Raw genomic sequence first — 18,688 nt, forward strand, 5'->3', positions numbered from 1 at the left:
AAAAGCCTTGTAAAAGGGTGCACGTAGCCTGCCTTGTTGGGGTTTCAGTGTTTAGCCGTTTATTATGCTAACCAAACAACAAACAATAAAAATATTTAGAATATTAACATATGTTCTGTAGTAGTATGCAATTATTAGAACAGGTTATGGGTTGCATCCCGTTTTAGTGCTGATCAGAGTAGACGCACTGAAATGTAGTCTTACAATAAAGGGATTTAAGGACAGAAGTCATTGAGTAAGCAGGGGCATTCAGTACCATTACATGTATTTAGGCCTAATTTCAAGAGATGAAGATGATGATGATAATAATAAATAATAATAATAATATCTTTATTGTCATTGCCCCCTCTCGGGGACAACAAAATTACTTGACTGCTCCATAAAAACACTAATTAAAACAATACAGTACAGCAAGGAAGATTAGATGACTTTCAAAATCCAGGCTTCCCATTCAGGGCCGAGATCGCTCTGGAGAAGAAGCTGTTCTTAAGACGGCTCGTTCTTGTCTTCATCGTCCTGTATCTCCGTCCCGACAGCAGGAGCTCGAAGAGACAGTGACCAAGATGGATGGATATTCTTCAGTTATGTTATCTTGCTCAAAGCAACTTGCAACTAAACATGACACCATTTTAACACGTAATATAATGAAAAAATACACAACTTGTGACATGGGTACTGTTATAAGAAAAAAAAAACTGCTTTCCCCTTATGGAATATTCCAGAGCCCGTAGAGTCCTCCTAAGGTTCCCTATCAGTAGGAGAAAGTAACAGAGACCAACCAGAGTATATTGAGAAGCAAAGTGACTAGTAAGCCTGATCTATTAAAGGAACTGTTGCAACAGGGTCCTTACTCGTCACACGTAGAAGGAGAACCCTGAACAATGGTGCACAAGTCCTTATATAGATTTTTGAAATTTCCCACCCTGTAGCCCAAAGCCACCCCCCTGAAACATCATACATACATCACAGAAGGAGGTGGTCTACAGCAGAAATTCTGTTTGCCAAGATACCTGATAATGGTCACCGATTGCATTACCTGGGCAGTCTGGCCATTCTTTTGTGATGGCTAATACTTTAGTTCCTGAATCCAGGTCACAGGCTCACCCTATTCATACACAAATGTGGCCTTAAGACAGAATTTGCAAGCAAAAAGACAATGGGAAGGCTTTCCCCATTTGCCTCCCTTACAGCAGAGGAATATTTGAGGTCATTGGGAAAGTCAAAATGGCTTCAGGAATGCTCTCCTGTATTACCGGTATTTCAGACACATGGTTTATGTACTTATGTGTTTGCCTTGTACATTTATGAACATTTAATTTATATTTGAGACCTTAGAATTCTTATAACAGTATCATGCCCCTTAATGAGTCACTAAAAACTGAATCTGCTTGGGACCTCTGGAGATCTAGATTGAGTAAACAATCAAGTAGTACTGTTGCCTGGGAAGCACGTGAGCCAAGGATGGCTGTGCAATTTACCTTTGATGTAGATGTATTCCCTCACCTCCTCAGCTTTAGTGTGCTGCTGCTTTGAGACGCTTAGGTGATGGTGAGCAAGACTGAAATCGCCCCTTTTCCTTCAGAAGATAGACTTGGCCATTGTCATTCATGATCTAATTGAAAAATACCACATCTGGGAGCTCTGTTGACCTGCTTATGAACTTGAGCAGGTCGCTTGTCTCAGTCAGTAGTCTGCCTTCAGAAAAACAGATGTTGCAGCAATAAACGGATAGTGTAGTGTTTTGGATTTAGGTGTGCACAGTGCTATTCTAGAAAAGAGGTGCCAGAACTCATCATGAACTCTTATAATGTTCTCTTATAATGTCAATGGCACCCACCTGAGAAGTGCTGGAACTGAGGTCCAGCTGGAAAAAAGCCCTGGTTGTGCACCAAGTGAGTGCAAGTCACTTGGCTCCATCTAGTTCAGCAATTTGCTTCCAAGCAGTGGCTTATCAGATCCACATGGGAAACTTAAATGTAAGACATGAGGGCAACTGTATTCCTGTTTGTCCCCAGCTCCTGCTATGAGCAGTGGCAGCTAGGAAGAGATTTGTGCGTGCCCAATGCAATGTATTTATATGTTTCAATCTGTATTATACATACATTTTCTGTCTTGCTCATGCTCCAGCATGGCCAATATATAGTCTATAGTCAATCATTTCCCCTCTCCTCCCCTTGACACCTCAGGCAATTCTTTCAGAGCTCTCGTTTTTTTTTTGCTGAGGAGTGGAAATTAGGGAAGCACCCCAAAGATGGCTTGAGGGTACTGACCTCATCAGTCTCCTGCTAACAATGGTTATATCTTCAGTGTATTGAAGGGATGTGGGTAGTGATAAGCCCATCTTCCTAGGCAGCAGATACTGTTAGGAGAGAAAGGGACAATCTGGGGAGTCCTAGGAATTAAACTACTGTAGATCATACATAGTCCTATGTAACCACTGCATGTAGTGATATAAAAAGGTAAAAAAAAGGGCAAAGGACCCCTGGACAGTTAAGTCCAGTCAAAGGCGGCTATGGGGTACGGTGATCATCTTGTTTCAGGCCGAGGGTACCAGCGTTTGTCCATAGACAGCTTTCTGGGTCATGTGGCCAGCATGACTCATTGCTTCTGGCGCAACGAGACACTGTGACAAGTGCCAGAGTGCACGAAAACGCCATTTACCTTCCTGACACAGTGATACCTATTTATCTACTTGTGCTGGTATGCTTTTGAACTGCTAGGTTGGCAAAAGCTGGGACAGCAACGCGAGCTCACCCTGTCCTGCAGATTCAAACAGCAGACCTTCCAATCGGCACACCCAGGAGACTTGGTGGTTTAGACCACAGCACCACCGGTGTCCCTATGTAGAGGTATACGCTGTAGCGTAGCCTTGTATTTAAATGATAGACAAGGAATTGTATTGAGGGGTGTGAGTGTCAGGCTGACTGAGGAGGGATGGATTGCTTTGTCCCTCTGTGTCCAACTTAGCAACCAAGTGGGTTGCCAAAAGAGGACCACCTCTCCATGGCCAACATAGAAATGCAAAACACTGTCCCTCTTTTGCCTGGCTCTGGAAGACTAATAAAACATTTTGTAGACTAGTATGGTCTTATTTTATTTATTTATTAAATTTATATAGCCACCCATCAATAAATACTTCCTTGGTGGCTTACAAAACAAATAATGAAGACAAGTGTACAGTAATTAAAACCAATATGCAACAAAAATTACAACATTTTATTTATAAATTACTTATTTTACAAGGCTCTTCTAAGTGAATGGCTGCTAAAAAGAGCAGCAAGCATCCTGGGGGGGCGGACAGTGCAGTAGAAACTGCCAGAAATACACCCAGGTATAGCACATCTCTGTTTTATTTTAAAATACACACAAACTCCATAACTGTGACTGATTTGCAGGCATCTCATTACAGGACACAAGCTAGGTTTCTTCAGAAAGAAATGCACAGGGGACAGAGAAACATTGTCAGCCATATGGCTGTCAAATCCAAATTTAGTGGCCAGAATATTTTGGGCAAGCAGGTTAGTGTAATATTTTATCAATACACACACAGTGTTTATTATATTCAGGAGACTCTGCTTTTACTCATTTGCTACTGGGCAAGGGAGACACTTCAAATTTATTTTGATAAAAACGTAACTACATATTTCTGATTACTTTCAGTTGTTTTAATTTGCAACATTAAAGGTTCTGTTCATTCAGTTATTGTCAGTACAATCTATAAGAGCACTTGAAAAATTATAGAACAGTAGTTGAAACAAAACTGTCAGTGCCTCTTACATTCTGTGACATTTCTACACTTGAGACCACTGAAACCTGTTAAGTATATTTCTTAAATTGTTAAGGGATTACATAAACATACCACATTCCTTTTTTGCAGACACTTAATTGGAAACAATATTGCTTGCTCTATTCTATAGCATCTATTTGACAAGGAGTAAATCACTATAACTATATCAACTCCCTCTAAACCAGACCACAGCAGTAGTAATTAAGTAAATCAGAACCCAGAAGGTCATCTTGCAACTACATTGCACACAGAACATCTTCTGATTCATTTCTCCCTTCCCGCTAATGGCAGCTCTACTGACCAAGCCATTTCTGAACTATACTTCAAAATATTTCCAGATTCAGCACCAAGATTGTCCCATTAAGAGCAGGGGGAAGAGTGAAAAGGCCCAGCACCCTCACACAAGGCTAAAGGGGCTGCCTAGATTGCAACCACATATTATTAGTTATTTGGTTCATAATGGTAGTGGTATTCACCGTCTTACATTTCTTTTCAAATACTCAGGAGCAGCCTCTGCCAACCTAGTGCTGTCCAGTTGTTTTGGGTCTACAACTCATATCAGCCTCAAGTCTCTGAGTGTGCTCCCAATTCTTCCTTTGTAGTCACACTTGACTTCAGTGCTTTTTGAACACAGTGCCTTTTTCAGAAAAAAGGCTCAAAATCAGGGCATGGCTGTGAAGGAGGAACTGGGAGTACACTCAAGCTTTAGAGCAGTATTATTCAACCTTGGGTGCTGTTGGACTGGCAAACTTAGCCAACGGTCAGAGGTTATGGGTATTGCAGTCCAACAACATCTGGGGACCCAAGGTTGATGAATACTACTTTAAAGTGTGCTCTCAATATTTCATATCAACTGGTATGATATGCCAGGTAATTGGCACTTGGGTGGCCCCACCCAACTGTCAATAAGACCTGCAGAAAGTTGGCCATTTTGGGATTCCATCCCTTGAGCTAAAAGTGGCTTCCCACTTCTGCTTTAGGCGAAATTCCTATACTAGCAAACTCCTTGGTATTTTGCTATCATTCTTCCTACTTATTAAGAACTCTTATGCAATCACCTTGGGGTTCACTGTTGAGCAAAAAAATGTAGTGTATAGCACACTCTGTACATGGTCCAAGACAAATTGGGACTGTGGGGCGGGAGCAGAGTGTACCAGCCTTCAACCCGTGCACTCCAGATGTTGCTGGACTCCTAATTTCCATTAGTCCCAGCCAGCATGGTCAAGGATCATGGAAGCTGTAGTCCAACAACAGCTGAAAGGCACCAGCTGGGGAAAGCTGGACTATACAGAATAGCTCCTCAGTTAAGAAACCATTTTAATACGGAAGTAGTTCCTCTGTTTTGAATTTTCCCATTGAAAACAGACACCTACTAACATGAAATCAGTTATTTTTTATCCCACAAAGGCCAGCCAATATATTTACAAATAAAAAATACACATTCCCAAAGATAAAGCAAAATCTTTGGGACCATATGCTCATCTTTGGCAACAAGGCAATTTTTCTGTTAGTGATGCTTTTGATACAACCACCCTTGTACTAGAAGCAAACAAAAAACTCAACAGATACTTTATTCTTCTTCCACGTTGTAAAAATAATTAAGAACAATGATGTGAACAAGCAACTTGGTGAACACCAAAGTATCCTATTCTGAAATGTCCACCAGGATATTTTCAGCGTAGATACAAGAATTGCATAATTACCCACCTTCCTAATGTTCTAAATACTATTTCCCTGACTTGTCCTACATTATAGTAGTACTAGTTTCAATTATTATATACACACATTTTCCAAATATTAAATAAATATAAAATTACTAATTGAGTGCTTTCATTTTAAGTAACAGTTTGCTAATATAAAAAATACAATAGAAAGAATTTTTGACATGTCCAGCAGATCAAATTGTGAATGAAAACTAGAATGACATTCCTTGTCAATGTTATTCCCCCAAAATATTGTGCATTCTTGATACTAGAATTCCAGTTTCAGTTTGTGTTAAAATAGTACAGAAAATTTAAAAATCCCCTGTTAAGCCCTTAGCTATCATATTCTACAGTATGTATGTGACATTCTTTTGTTTCTGTGGGGAAGCATGTGTCAAGGGAAAAGTTCTCATGCTGAAAACAAGCTTTTTCCTGCTTGAATGATCTAATTCACACTTCATGAAAATACAATGGATATTAATTTTAAAATCACTTTGGTATTTATGCTTTGATACCATCTGTGGCGTAATGTTGCATGGGCAGGTAGAATAATAATCCATTCAGCTTTCCTTTAAAAACAAGGGCGGGGGGGAATTAACAGGCAACTTTTGCAAGTGGATATTAACAGGCCCTCTTTGAAGTGAAATTGAATACACAGACTCATCGTTTCATTGTGCTATTCTGGAGTCAGCCGAGAACAGCATATGATCGATGGAAGTAATTTAGTTTAAGTGCACATATGGAAGTGTTACATGTTCACGAATCTTTCTATATGTATACTTAAAAAGGGATCAGAAACTATTAATCTACCTTGCACTGAGAAAGACTGGACAGCATTTCAGTCAAATTATCACAGATTAAAAATAAGCATAAGGAGAGGCCTGAGAGAGCCTGCTGAAAGGCCTTGCTCCTTAAACTTTCCAAAAGCAAAATGAACAGGAAGCCTGAAATTGTGCCCATGACAAACCAAGGAGCAACGGCCTGCTACAACTTTTCAACGAACAAAATTCCCTAAGGTCAAGGACACTTTGGAATTCAATGTGAATCTCAGAAATGATTCTGACCATTAAGTAAAACAGTGACAAAGTTTTTAATAAATAACACTTTTTGTATGACAAAAAGACAAGTATACACATTTCTTTAAAAATTATTACTCCTGAACAAAGACGTTACGCCAGTGAACAATCCAGCTTTGTTTAGGTTGATGCTTGTAAAATCTGATGACTCTTCAATAAACAGAACCATAGTATTGACTTTGTCATCGGACTTTCTTTCCTTTAAGTAACAAAGCAAGCATGCTACAATATTGTGGCTTCTTGAAAAGCTTCTATCCACCTGTTTGAAAAGGAAAAGCATTTAATATATTTTGAGCAAACAGAATGGTTTCCACAGCTTGTATAATTGAAAACTTTCAACTCAATTTGTCATAATATTTATAAAGTACTTTATTTTTCCGTCTATAAGATGCCCCCATGTATAAGATGCCCCCTATTTTGGGGGACTCCGATTTAAGAAAATGGGGGGAGATACTATCCGTGTATAAGACGAGCCCCAATTTTGAACCTTTTTTTAGAGTAAAAAAACATAGTCTTTGTTATGTACTGAAGTTCTCACCCTGGGCCAGCAGGGGGATACTGTAGATAGTTATGCAAATAAGGGGATAGTTTTAGAAAGTTGTTACAATTACGTGTACTGGAGCTCTGTATAAGCAGGCTGACTGAGCCCTTCAGCTCAGTTCTGTTGTGGCCTCTGAATAAACAAGAGCTGTTTGAAGAATCACTGTGATATGTTCACCCACAACTTAACAGTCTTATACACGGAAAAGTATGGTATATACAGACACTATTGAATAGCTTTCAAAATCATGAATAAAAACTGCAAAGAACCATGAGATTAGAATGAAAGTATATTTTGAGCAGTATCCAGTTTTGAACCAGCATACAGCTTGCTGATATTCAATGTATGGGTCTAGGATAAAATACATAGTTTTCTCTCTCATTCTTCTGCACTTTGCAGAGCCAGCAAGTTTCTGCTTGTTCTTTCTACAAAAGCCTAGTGCAAGGATGGGGCATTTTAATCCTTTCCCTAATTTTCTGCAGTTTGTGAGGGCGGCAGAGACTTTGTATGGGAACTTGAGGAACCTTTTCTGACTGAAATGGACAGGCCAATCATACCTGTATATACTTCTACAAAACTGTATAGTTATAAATTCCCTAATAAAGCTTTGAAAATAATCATGAGACTTTTTAATTAGCATTTTTTTTCAAAAAAAATTGCTCACTTACTTTTGTGCTGAATGGGGGTCATCCGCTTTGAATATATAAAATAAAGTATTCTTGTGCAGCAAATGGAAAAGTTTAGACTCCGAGTGTTCATCTTTGACTTCAGCAACTGTAAATCCCAATAAAGGCTGGCTCTCCAATGCAGCCACATCCTAATTTTACAAAGAAAACTACTGTAACCATTTGCAAAATAATCTGAGGTCTAGGTCAATAGCATACAAAAAAGTGTTTTGTGCAATATCAAGGCAGCACCAGATCCGTGGGATGGATCTTAAGGTTTCCTTATGGGATTTCAACACCATTTGTATCTCGTTTTGTCTGTTTAATCAGAGAGCAGGAGCAGGCAGTGGATACAGCAGCAGAACCAATCCAGTGCTCTGACCAGTGTGTCTACAGAGTCCCGACTCTGCCTCCACCCAAGCAAGCTACAGTGCCACCAGTGGTTGGAGGGCAGCTCTGCCCCATCATACCAGCCACTATTTTCAGTGATTTCCTGAAAGCCCCCGTGTCTGAGCAGGCCTTTAGACTCCACTCCCAGCATCCCACTCATTCAACCATGCAATGTTCTACATTAACTTGTGAGATCTGATTTCTCACCTCACTAGCAGCATATGTGTAGAGCACCTTATTTTTTATCACAAACCACAGGTGTTTCCATGGTTTTTTGCTGCCCTTTGATCTGTATAAATAGCCACTCATTGAAGAATCTTCTGTATTTGCAGATACCTGAAATTAGAACAAACATGGTACTCGTAAGAGTGCATGAGATTGAACAAATAACGTTTTGATTATACCAACATTCTTCATCTAACCGGAAATGTTGGTATCAATATCTTTATTATAATCCTGCTAAAAAGGCCTGAAATAACGTAACATTATACATGACGTTAAGGATATGCCACAATTTCCAGCTGAGAAAACCTGAGCTACCACAGTAAGTTGCTAGGCACTGGTAACTCGTGCTGTGTTTTCCAGGACTGGTTATTATACTTTCAGCACTCATTTCAAAGCAGAATTGAAGTTCTACTCAAAATAGATCTATTGAAATTAATGAACCTGTGTAAATTAACTTCACTGGGCCTACTCTGAGCAGGGCTAGCATTGGATACAACCTTGAACTCATTTCTCCTTCAAATATAGCAATAAATATGATCAAGAATCTCAGTGCAAACTAGAAGTTAGTTAATGAAAGAGTTGAAGGAAGAGGAGACATTTCCTTGAAATGGAAGGCGGTATACAGTACAATGTTCTCTGAGCATGCTGTATGTTCCATATGTGTGCTGAGCACATGCTCAGGTGAAGCAACGTAAAACATATTGCAGATATTCTACTACTCCCACAATGCAGACCACAGATATTCTCTCCAAAATGTGAGAGTGGTTTTCCTACAATAGGTGTCTGTTACGTCCCAAGGGAGATTCCAAACCATAAAATTCTCTCAATTTTTCATTTTCACTGTTCTTCAGAAAGATGAGTAATAAATTTTTAGTAGCCTAAGGCTACCACAAGATGATTCCAGTGGCTATTAAAAGGCAAGGATGACAGGGTTAGATTAGAATGAGTAGTTGGGACATTAAGGATTGTTAGTCTCAAATCAGAACAATGCGAGTGACTGCAAGGCATGCCAGGTGTATCCCCTGACAGAAAGTGCTATAAAAGAAAGTTGTTTTTCTAATTAATATTTTCCATTAGATGCATCTTCCTAGATTTTACCCAAAATGATAATTTTAATGCAAACTGTAGAGAGAGGATTTATACACACCTTTTAAAATTCCTAACTGCAGCTTTAAGTACCGTTCAATGTGAACAGTATGGATAAAAGCACCCAACACTATTTTCAACAGGACATAGCTATAAAGGGTAATAAAGCTAAAAGGTATTCTAAATAAATTCACCAGTTTTCCAGAAAGAGAGCCTTTAGCATGAAAAATCAATTGGCAGTAAGACAGCATCCCTAGAGAGAGAGATGGGCCAAACTGCACACTGCACTTTTCTGCGTCAACAATCTATCAAGGCAGCATATTGAATGTACTGCACGTAACATCCAGGGAACGTGCATGTGCAATACACACAGAGAATACATCAAGAATTAAAGTAACTCCAAACAACAGGGGGTGCTAAAAGGTTTCCTACAGCAACAGCTGGTATATGGACACAATTAAGCTACATAAATAATTTGTTTCATGAAATTCCTCAGGCTGTATGATGTTTCTTTGGGAAGCAGCCAGGGGGGGAAAGGTTGCCTAATTGAGATTCTGCGAATGCTCTGCATCAGTATATGCAAAGAAATAGCATACTACCATGCTAAATATGAGCACCGTAAATATTCAACTGAAATGGGACAGAACAGCAATTCATATGCATAAATATATTTTCCTTTTTGCAGCTTAACAAATAATTATCCAGTCATTTTTAAATTTTGATATTGCATGAACATACGTTCACAAAAATCATACCCAGCATTGTGGAAGCCTCCCCCCCCCATCTCTGCCATCTCTTTCTATAACTCTTCTATGAGTCTCCTGAACAGTCTCCTCCTTCTAACAGACTCTATTTCTCTCTTTCACTTTGGGAATGCTACGTTGTGACTATTCATTTCCCACATGGTGCAGTAGAATATTAATACAACTGTATAAATGGAAGTCTGCAACAACATATGTGGCCTACTGGAGCACAAGCACTTTGCCCAAGAATGTTGAAGCAAGTAGAGAGGAAGGTACGAAGGACAGCCCTTCCCACTCTTTTAACCTGGTGACCAAAATAGAAATGTTTGTGCAAATCACTGGTATTTCACCAATTGCAAGAAGCACAAGAAATATAATGGTCAGGTTTCTACATACTAAACCAAAGACCTCACATAGTCATCTCTTCCATCTATGTGCCCAGAAGAATTTTTGCAAAGTTTAGTTTAACTCTGAAAGTTAAACGTTAGCGTTGGGATCCCTGGTTTGTACCAGGCTTAAATCTAACAAGTCATGTACTTGGTCCCATAATAGGAGGTAAGAGGGAGGAAGGTTTTATTCCACCATGCTTCCCACAATTCAAATTCCCTAGCCATGGAAGGAATTGGAGACAGGTAACACAGGGCAATAAAATATCTGGGGCAGAGGAGGAGATTTGATAGTAGCAATGGGTTGCACCAAGAGAGCAGCACAGTGCTAATTAATCTTCAACCACACCTGACTAAATATATTTCAACTATCTGTCCTACTATAAGTCTATACTAAAAAAAGTAAGATGCCCCACTCAAATAGATATCCCTTCTAAAAGCATTTTACTAAAAATTAGCAATGACGCCGTTAATAAAAACAGATAATTTCATACTTAGACTATGTAACACATACTTCCTTAAGAGCAGCTGGGATCTTTTTCTGCTTTCTTCCAGATGGGATACTGTGCAACACTGTGGATAAGGTGCTAGACGGAGTTCTGTGATTTACTGGGGAACCATTTTTAGGAGGTGTGTTCAGCTTATCTGAAATGGAAACAGTTACTTTTGTACTTCATACAAATGGAAACGTAAATTTAAAGTGAATTTCTTCACAAATTGCAAGTTTTAAGTACACACCATCAGCCCACCCTGAGATTATTGTCATTCTAGTTTCTTACATACTATTTGTACATATGAGAGCAATTATATTGCAGTTTTGAATGTGCTTAAACCTATGGTCCCCTTTTCAGTGAACAAGCCTGCCTTCTGAACACAGCATGATGGTGGACAAGTACAGTATTTGGGGGTGATGATTAAAACAATATTCTCTTGCAAAACTGCTGCAAAATGGATGTAAGCTTTTACTAACACTGCCATCCATATTAAATCAACTGTAAAGTGCAATGCGAGTTAATCCATCCACTTATGTAAAACATGAGCAAAGCAGGAAAGGATATTTAACCTGAGAAGTATATTTTCATCTGGAGAACCACATTGTTTAAAACTAAAACGATGTTGCATTATTATTCTCTTTTGGGAATTTGATTCTGTTCTATTTAATCCTCAAAAAATTGTGCCACTACAAGCCATGCTGAAATGAAGACAGCTCCAACTTAAGGGGTGTACATGCCCTTAAAATATGTTTACCACAAAAACAGAAGCATCAAAAATTGAAAAGCTGGTTTAGACAAAGTTTTTACCTTACCCTGTTTTTGTAACTCATTAAAGCAATGGTCACATACTCTTGCAGAGTGATGTTTCATATAGTCTAGCCCATGCTTATTTGATGAACAAGCTTGACAGATTATCTGGAAAGGAAAAAGAAACATGAAGCACACACACCACACACCTCTAGTTAACATTTTAAGATGATTAAGATATGTGGTTCAAAACAATCAGAGAGCTTTCCTATTAGAGTCCTGCTGGACCAGGCCAATGACCCATCTAGCCCAGCATCCTTTCTCCGCAGTGGTCAAGCAGATGCCTGTGCAATATCTTTACTCAGGCTCCCCAGCAGCTGGTATTCAAAGGCGTGTCACCTTCAATACGGGAAGCAATGTATAGCCACCCTGACAAGCAGACAGTCATAGCACTTATCCTCTTTGATTTCTTTCTAATCCTGTTTTAAAGCCGTCAGAGTTTCTGGACACCATTACATCTTGGGGAAGCAAATTCCATGCATTGTATGAAAAACGTTTTTTATATCCTCTGTCCTGAATCTTCTAACATTCCGCTTCATTCAGATTCTGGTATTATGAGAGAGGGAGAAAAATGTTTCTGTATCCACTTCCCCCACATAATACATCATTTTGCACATCTTTATCATGTCCCCCCACCCCCCGTTACTTGCTTTCCCTCCTAGACTGAAAAGCCAAAATTGTGGCTTGACTGATAGGAAAGTTTCCCCGGCTCACTGAATGCACCGCAGTGTGATCTTATCAAAACTGCAACATTTCCTTAACAGGCTGCAGAGCAGTCAAGTCCAACCACTGAATATTTTGATTAATAGCTACAATAAGGCTGTGAAATGTTTCCAACCTTCCCACATGCTCTGCAATGGTGTCTTCTCCATGTGAGTGTGAACTCACTAGTACAGATCATACACATGGTAGCTCTAGTATCAGGAATCCAGATTGGCGCCTTTGACCCTATAGGACTATCTTCGGTCTCTTTTTCTGGGTCTGCCTAAGGGAGAGAGGAAAGAAAATATCACATGTTTACAGATTTAAAGAAACAGCCACCATGATATTCTAGTTTTCTAACTAGTGCTGTACATATTACAACTCTTCACCAGTTGATGAAATTAAACTGAATTATTTTTAGCAGACTTCAGTGTGAATTTGGGGGTGTGGGAAGGGAATGGGACAGAAAGCTTTCATCAAGGAGGCATAGGGGGAGGAGATCATTTGGACCTATTGCATATATTTGAGATTCAACTGCAGAAAACTCCCCAAAGGAGAGCATGATTTAACAGCATTTGTTACTTTACTATCAAGCATCTGGTGGGGAACTAAAACCTACCAGCAGGGCAGGACACTGTAGAGAGAGAAAAAATGTCCATTTGCAGGTGAAGGCTGAATCCAAATCGCACCAGCAAATGGGCAAAGTGGGTTTTGCTGACAGCAAGCCCTTTCTGCTGCACAAGGGAGTTCCTGACAGAGAACTCCTTCATGCAGTTGGTCCCAATGGGGCTCACAGTGCCATTGAGATGAATGGAGCCATCAGTGAGCCACACATGCAAAGGAACAATCAGGAGCTCATTTTAAGCTCCTGCTTGTTCTTTTGTAGCTACATCCTTACCTGCCCCACACCTGACATTACAGGTGAGTGCAATTTGAAGAAAATGGCCTGCAGGCCAAATCATAGCCCTTGTTGGGCCTTACTAGGCTTGCAGGTCAGAAGTTCCCCACCCCTATTATTTTTCTTAAAACTTACAGTAAGAGTAGTTCAACAATGGGACCAAGTACCTGGTAAAGTAATGGTCTCTCCTTCACTGGAGGTCTTCATGCTGGAGATTATCTGTTGGCTATGCCCTAGTTCTGGATTTCCTGGGTCAAGTATCAAGTTGGACTCTGATGGCCCACAAGGCCTTCATCAAACGACCACTCTACTAGGTAATTGATTCCACAGTTGAAGTGTTCTTACAGTTAAGATGTTTCTCCTATTGTACTACTGAAAAATCATTCTCCAGTAACACACTAGCTATGTAACAGTTATCAACACAGGACAAACAACCAGCCTTTTCTCCTGGCATTAAACACTTGTGCCTTTGGCATGCATAACAGGTCTATGGACCCAAATCACCATCACTGCCATACAGTGTGTACAAGCAACAATTTGGACCAGAACAATTTGGACATACCTCTTCAATACTTTTACTGGGGTTAAAAGTGATTCTTTTCTTTGTATATTCTTCGATTGACCTGGAGATGGCTTCTAACCACTCATCTCTTTCCGTGGCAGAACTGTTGGGGGTAAAACACATACGACAATTTGTTTATTTAAAAGCATTTATATACCACTTAATGTTACAGTCTAACAACCAAGTAATGTATCATTAAAACAAAAACATAATGTAAAACCAATAAAATAGCAATATAAGCAGAGAAACATAAAAGTGAATCAAACAAAATACAGGAGATTCAAATACATAAAGCAGGGTCCAATCTCTTGGGACAGGGAAAGCCTGGGCAAAAAGTTTTGATGGTCGCTACTTCATGTATGGCAGAGAGAACGGCGTTCCATATTACAGGGAAACAGCAGAAAATGGCTGTTTTCAGGTCACCACTCTATGACATTCTGTAGGGTGCTGTAAAGTAAAAATTTCCCAGTTGATCTATGTGATCTTACACATCTCTTTAAGGGCAGGTGGTCTTTCAGGTAACCAGGTCCCAAGTTGTTTAAGGCTTTATATGTTAACAACAAGACACTGAACATGGTCTAGTAGCTGATTGTAAAGCAACTTTCTCAAACCCAACATAACTAAGCAGCTTATCCTTTTATCTCAACATTTAACTGCCCAATAAATATTGAGGAGAAAGCACTAAGCAATACTTTGTTATCAAAATTGTTATGTAGTGAAGTTCATCCTGGGCCAGCAGAGGGATACTGTAGATAGTTTTCACTCAGGTCTGTAGATAGTTTTTACTCAGGTCCACGTCAGTTATTTTAGGCGGGAAACTCTGGGTTGTTGTTGCTACAATGTTGACAGCAGGCTGCCTATAAAAGCAGGCCGGCTGAGCTGTTTGCTGTTCAGTTTTCTGTTCCAGCTTACAAAATAAAGAGATGCTTTGGTGAAATCGCTGTGTCGTCTGCCATGTCTACCCACTATTTAACAAAAATACACATAATGTTGTGCCTAAAGGCATACCTTGCTGACAGGATGAAAGATCGCTCTACACTTTCTATGTTCAGTTCATTCTGGTAAGCTTCATGGGTTGGCTTTCTAACCTAGGAAGGAAAAAGAATGAATAATCCAGTTGTAAAACAAGAAAAACAAATGTTCTGTCAACCTGCCATCTCAAAAGGCTTAGCAAAGGAAAAAGGCGTAACAAACCAGTACAGTAGTTTCAGAAATCAGAAGCAGAAGACAATTTCAACACACACACAAAAGGAGTAACATTTGCAGGATAAAAAAATAGCTTTTAATCTGGGAAACCCAGATATTGGAATGATGAAAATATCTGGCCTGGTTCGCACATCACAGTAAGCTGAAACATGCCTAAGAGTGAAGGTACCAACTCCCAGTGAAGAGATCGTGGCAGATTCACTCCTCCTCAGTCCTTCACTTTAGCATGCCATCCATATCTGGGCTCGTAGTTCTGGTCTCTCCAGAGTAGCCATGAGCCATAAACCAAGAACAATCCTCGGCTACTGCTCATGGTTAGTCTGGAGGGATTTAAACCAGAAGCCTGCGTTCAAACAACATGTCAAGCCATGGCTAAATTCAGCATGGTACAGCAGCAAAATTACTGCAGAGAGGCAAAGTGGTCATGATCTCCTCCCTAGGAGTCTGTGCTATGCTAAGGCATAGCTTGGCTTAATGTAACATGTAAACCAGGCCATTTTTTCTCAGAGCAGTAGCATGAGAGGGGGCCTATTCTGCAGTGCTCCCCTTCCCAGGTTGTGGAGTGCACTTTCCTCAAAGACAGATCTTGCACAGTATGTCTTTTGTTGGCATAGCCTTTGGGGAAGGGCGGGGGACTGTGGTGAACTGTATTGTACAAAGATAAGGTATCTTCCTTCAACTAAATACTGTTTTAAATTGTTTTGATCACAAACTAATACAATTTTATGAGATTGTATATTTTCGACTTGATGTTACATTTTTTTATCTATGAATGTACCCTGGGACTATTAGTGAAGCAGGGAAAGATACACGTAACAACAAGAAGAAGAAGAGGAGTTTGGATTTGATATCCAGCCTTTCACTCCCTTTTTTAAGGAGTCTCAAAGTGGCTAACATTCTCCTTTCCCTTCCTCCCCCACAACAAACACTCTGTGAGGTGAGTGGGGCTGAGAGACTTCAAAGAAGTGTGACTGGCCCAAGGTCACCCAGCAGCTGCATGTGGAGGAGCGGAGACGCGAACCCGGTTCCCCAGGTCACGAGACTACCGCTCTTAACCACTACACTACACTGGCTCTCAAGCAAGTTAAGAAGCATAAAAGGCTATCAGTAAATGAAAGACTGTACTCTTTATCAGCATTATAGTATGTCTTAGCACACATTAAATGTCTGGGCAGGCGTTCAACCTGTGAGTGACAAAAACATGTTACAGAAGAAATTTTATCTACTCACTTTCATTCCAGCCAGTGACAGCATGTTGTTGAGTTTATACATTCCAGACTGTACGGGAGTTGTATACAGCAGAGCATCATTAAACTGCAATATAAATATTTTTTAAAAGTAACTGAAATTACATGTAACATATAGGGACTTTTGTACGTTTCACATATCATCTTCCTCCGACACAGAGCAAGGTGCAAAAGACCATCTCTGCCCTCTTTCTGCCTTCTTTGTTCCCCCATTGTTCTTGTTTTTCCTGCCCCTGGGGCAGAAAAGACAAGTAGCAAGGCCTTGCAGAATGTCCCCCTTTCAGTGGGGTGTGTGTGTGTGTGTGTGTGTGTGCATTTGATGATGACAGAAGTGGTGGGATTGGCAGGGGGCCCATTCCCCTTCCACCTTAGGTGGTGAAGCAGGACAGGCTGTCCCCGTCCCCAGGCTATGCTGGGCCCATAACAATATTCTGTAGCCAGGCAAGGGGTGACCCAAGTTTGTCCTCTCTGTTAGGAACATCCTGTGACCTTTTTCTCCTCAGGTCCCCATGTGTGGGCTACTCAGCACAAGGATTTCATTAAGTTCCATGCAGAGGAAGCCACGCTGTGGCCAAAATTCACTGGGACCATTTATCATCATTAACATTAACAACAACAACAACTATTATTATTTTTTCTTGCAAAGTTAACTCAAGTGATGTTGAATGCATGAAGCTTAATCAAATTCAGATCTGGCAATTTAAATATTAGAAACTTGCTTTTGTAGTGTGTCCTTGTTTCCTTGATAAGCAAAGAATCATTTTTAATAACATTATTCTAGGATTAAAAGAATCACATTACAAGTATAGCTAAATGCTAAATAGTTGCCTTGATTGTATTTGATCAAAGACCCTGAAGCATCTGAAAGAGAACCTCAGACTTTGAGCAGAACATTTTTCAAAAATAAATGCTACATAAAAACCATCAAGCAAGAGAGAAAAGATGCTTTATTCATAAAACCACTGTGAAAAGGAGACAATGATAGTATAAACTGAAATAGAAATTATTCAAAACCATTAACTGGAGTTGCTAGCTTTTGTTTTTGAAATTGCAGTGGGGACAGACTGCACCATTATGAAATCACTCTAGCATTAGGTATGTAAAAACATCCATGGCATCTTACCAAAAAAAACATTCGTGGCTGCATAACCTTCCTGGACAGTTTCATCAACGTTCCTTCTTTCAAAAAGACCTGGGCATTCAAGCAAGCAAAAAAAATGTAGTCAGCTGCTAGGAGTATAAAACTCTCCCAAGGAGAGTGCGAGAGCAGTTCCGTTTTCAAACACAGTATTAAGTACATACTAGTCAAGCGCCCAATAAGACAACAGAGCAATACTGTAGACACAGGAAAGGGCACTGCTAAAAGAGCAGTGGTGAGATTGCTAGGAGAGGAACAGCTACTAATAGTACTAGAAGTAGTCTGTAAGGCCAGGATGCTGCTTTTGCAAGTCATGTGGGAATGGGACCTACTCATTCTGCCCAGAGGCAGTATGGTAATGTGGCCTGGGCAAATATGGGGTGCCAACTTGTATAAAATATTGGGGGGCGGGGAGAAGGTAAGCCCTGCCCCACCTAATCAATTACATGACTTGATGCACACACACCATTTGTATGGCAATACCCATCAATTTTTTTGGGGGGGTCCCCTCAAATATTTTATTGGGGAAGCCAAAGGGACCTCAGCCCCTAGGAGTTTGCTCTTATGGACAAATGTTTGGTTGGTTGGCCTAAGCTAGACTTTTCCAGCCTAGTGTCCTCCCAACATATGGATATATAATTCCCATCAGTCAGCCAAAATGATAGGAGTTGGTAGTTCAAAATATCTGCACAGCACCAGGTTGAGCAAGGTTGGTCTAAGCCAGTGATGGCCAAACTTGGCCCTCCAGCTGTTTTGGGACTACAACTCCCATCATCCCTAGCTATCAGTGGTCAGGGATGATGGGAATTGTAGTCCCAAAACAGCTGGGGGGCCACGTTTGGCCATCACTGGTCTAAGCAGACCCCCACAGTGCACTACAAACTAGACTAATGGGCTACAGAAGTGGCACAAACCTTTGTTTGTCTTATTCCCATCACAGGAATTAGCACCTTTGCCTTTGCAGAGGCAAGAGTTACTGTCACAGATGGAGGTGACTGATGAAACAAAGAAAAAGAAACCCCAGATCTTCCT

The 18,688-nt window shown here is 40.2% G+C and overlaps 1 protein-coding gene across 1 annotated transcript in view; it reads right to left on the minus strand.

Moving 5' to 3' along the window:
* Positions 1 to 3,643: 3,643 nt before the first annotated feature.
* Positions 3,644 to 18,688, minus strand: part of FGD6 (FYVE, RhoGEF and PH domain containing 6) — a 58,737-nt gene continuing 43,692 nt past the window's right edge. Inside the window, exons 12-21 of the mRNA XM_081926620.1 lie at positions 17,642 to 17,710; positions 16,502 to 16,585; positions 15,074 to 15,153; positions 14,066 to 14,168; positions 12,742 to 12,888; positions 11,909 to 12,011; positions 11,117 to 11,247; positions 8,370 to 8,498; positions 7,776 to 7,924; positions 3,644 to 6,825 (exon numbers count right to left, since the gene is read on the minus strand). Coding sequence (XP_081782746.1) covers positions 6,789 to 6,825; positions 7,776 to 7,924; positions 8,370 to 8,498; positions 11,117 to 11,247; positions 11,909 to 12,011; positions 12,742 to 12,888; positions 14,066 to 14,168; positions 15,074 to 15,153; positions 16,502 to 16,585; positions 17,642 to 17,710 — 1,032 coding nt within the window. The 3' untranslated portion in view covers positions 3,644 to 6,788. The remainder of the gene's footprint in view (positions 6,826 to 7,775; positions 7,925 to 8,369; positions 8,499 to 11,116; positions 11,248 to 11,908; positions 12,012 to 12,741; positions 12,889 to 14,065; positions 14,169 to 15,073; positions 15,154 to 16,501; positions 16,586 to 17,641; positions 17,711 to 18,688) is intronic.

This window comes from Podarcis melisellensis (genome assembly GCF_964234715.1).
Source record: "Podarcis melisellensis genome assembly, chromosome: 10".
Classification (NCBI taxonomy): domain Eukaryota; kingdom Metazoa; phylum Chordata; class Lepidosauria; order Squamata; family Lacertidae; genus Podarcis; species Podarcis melisellensis.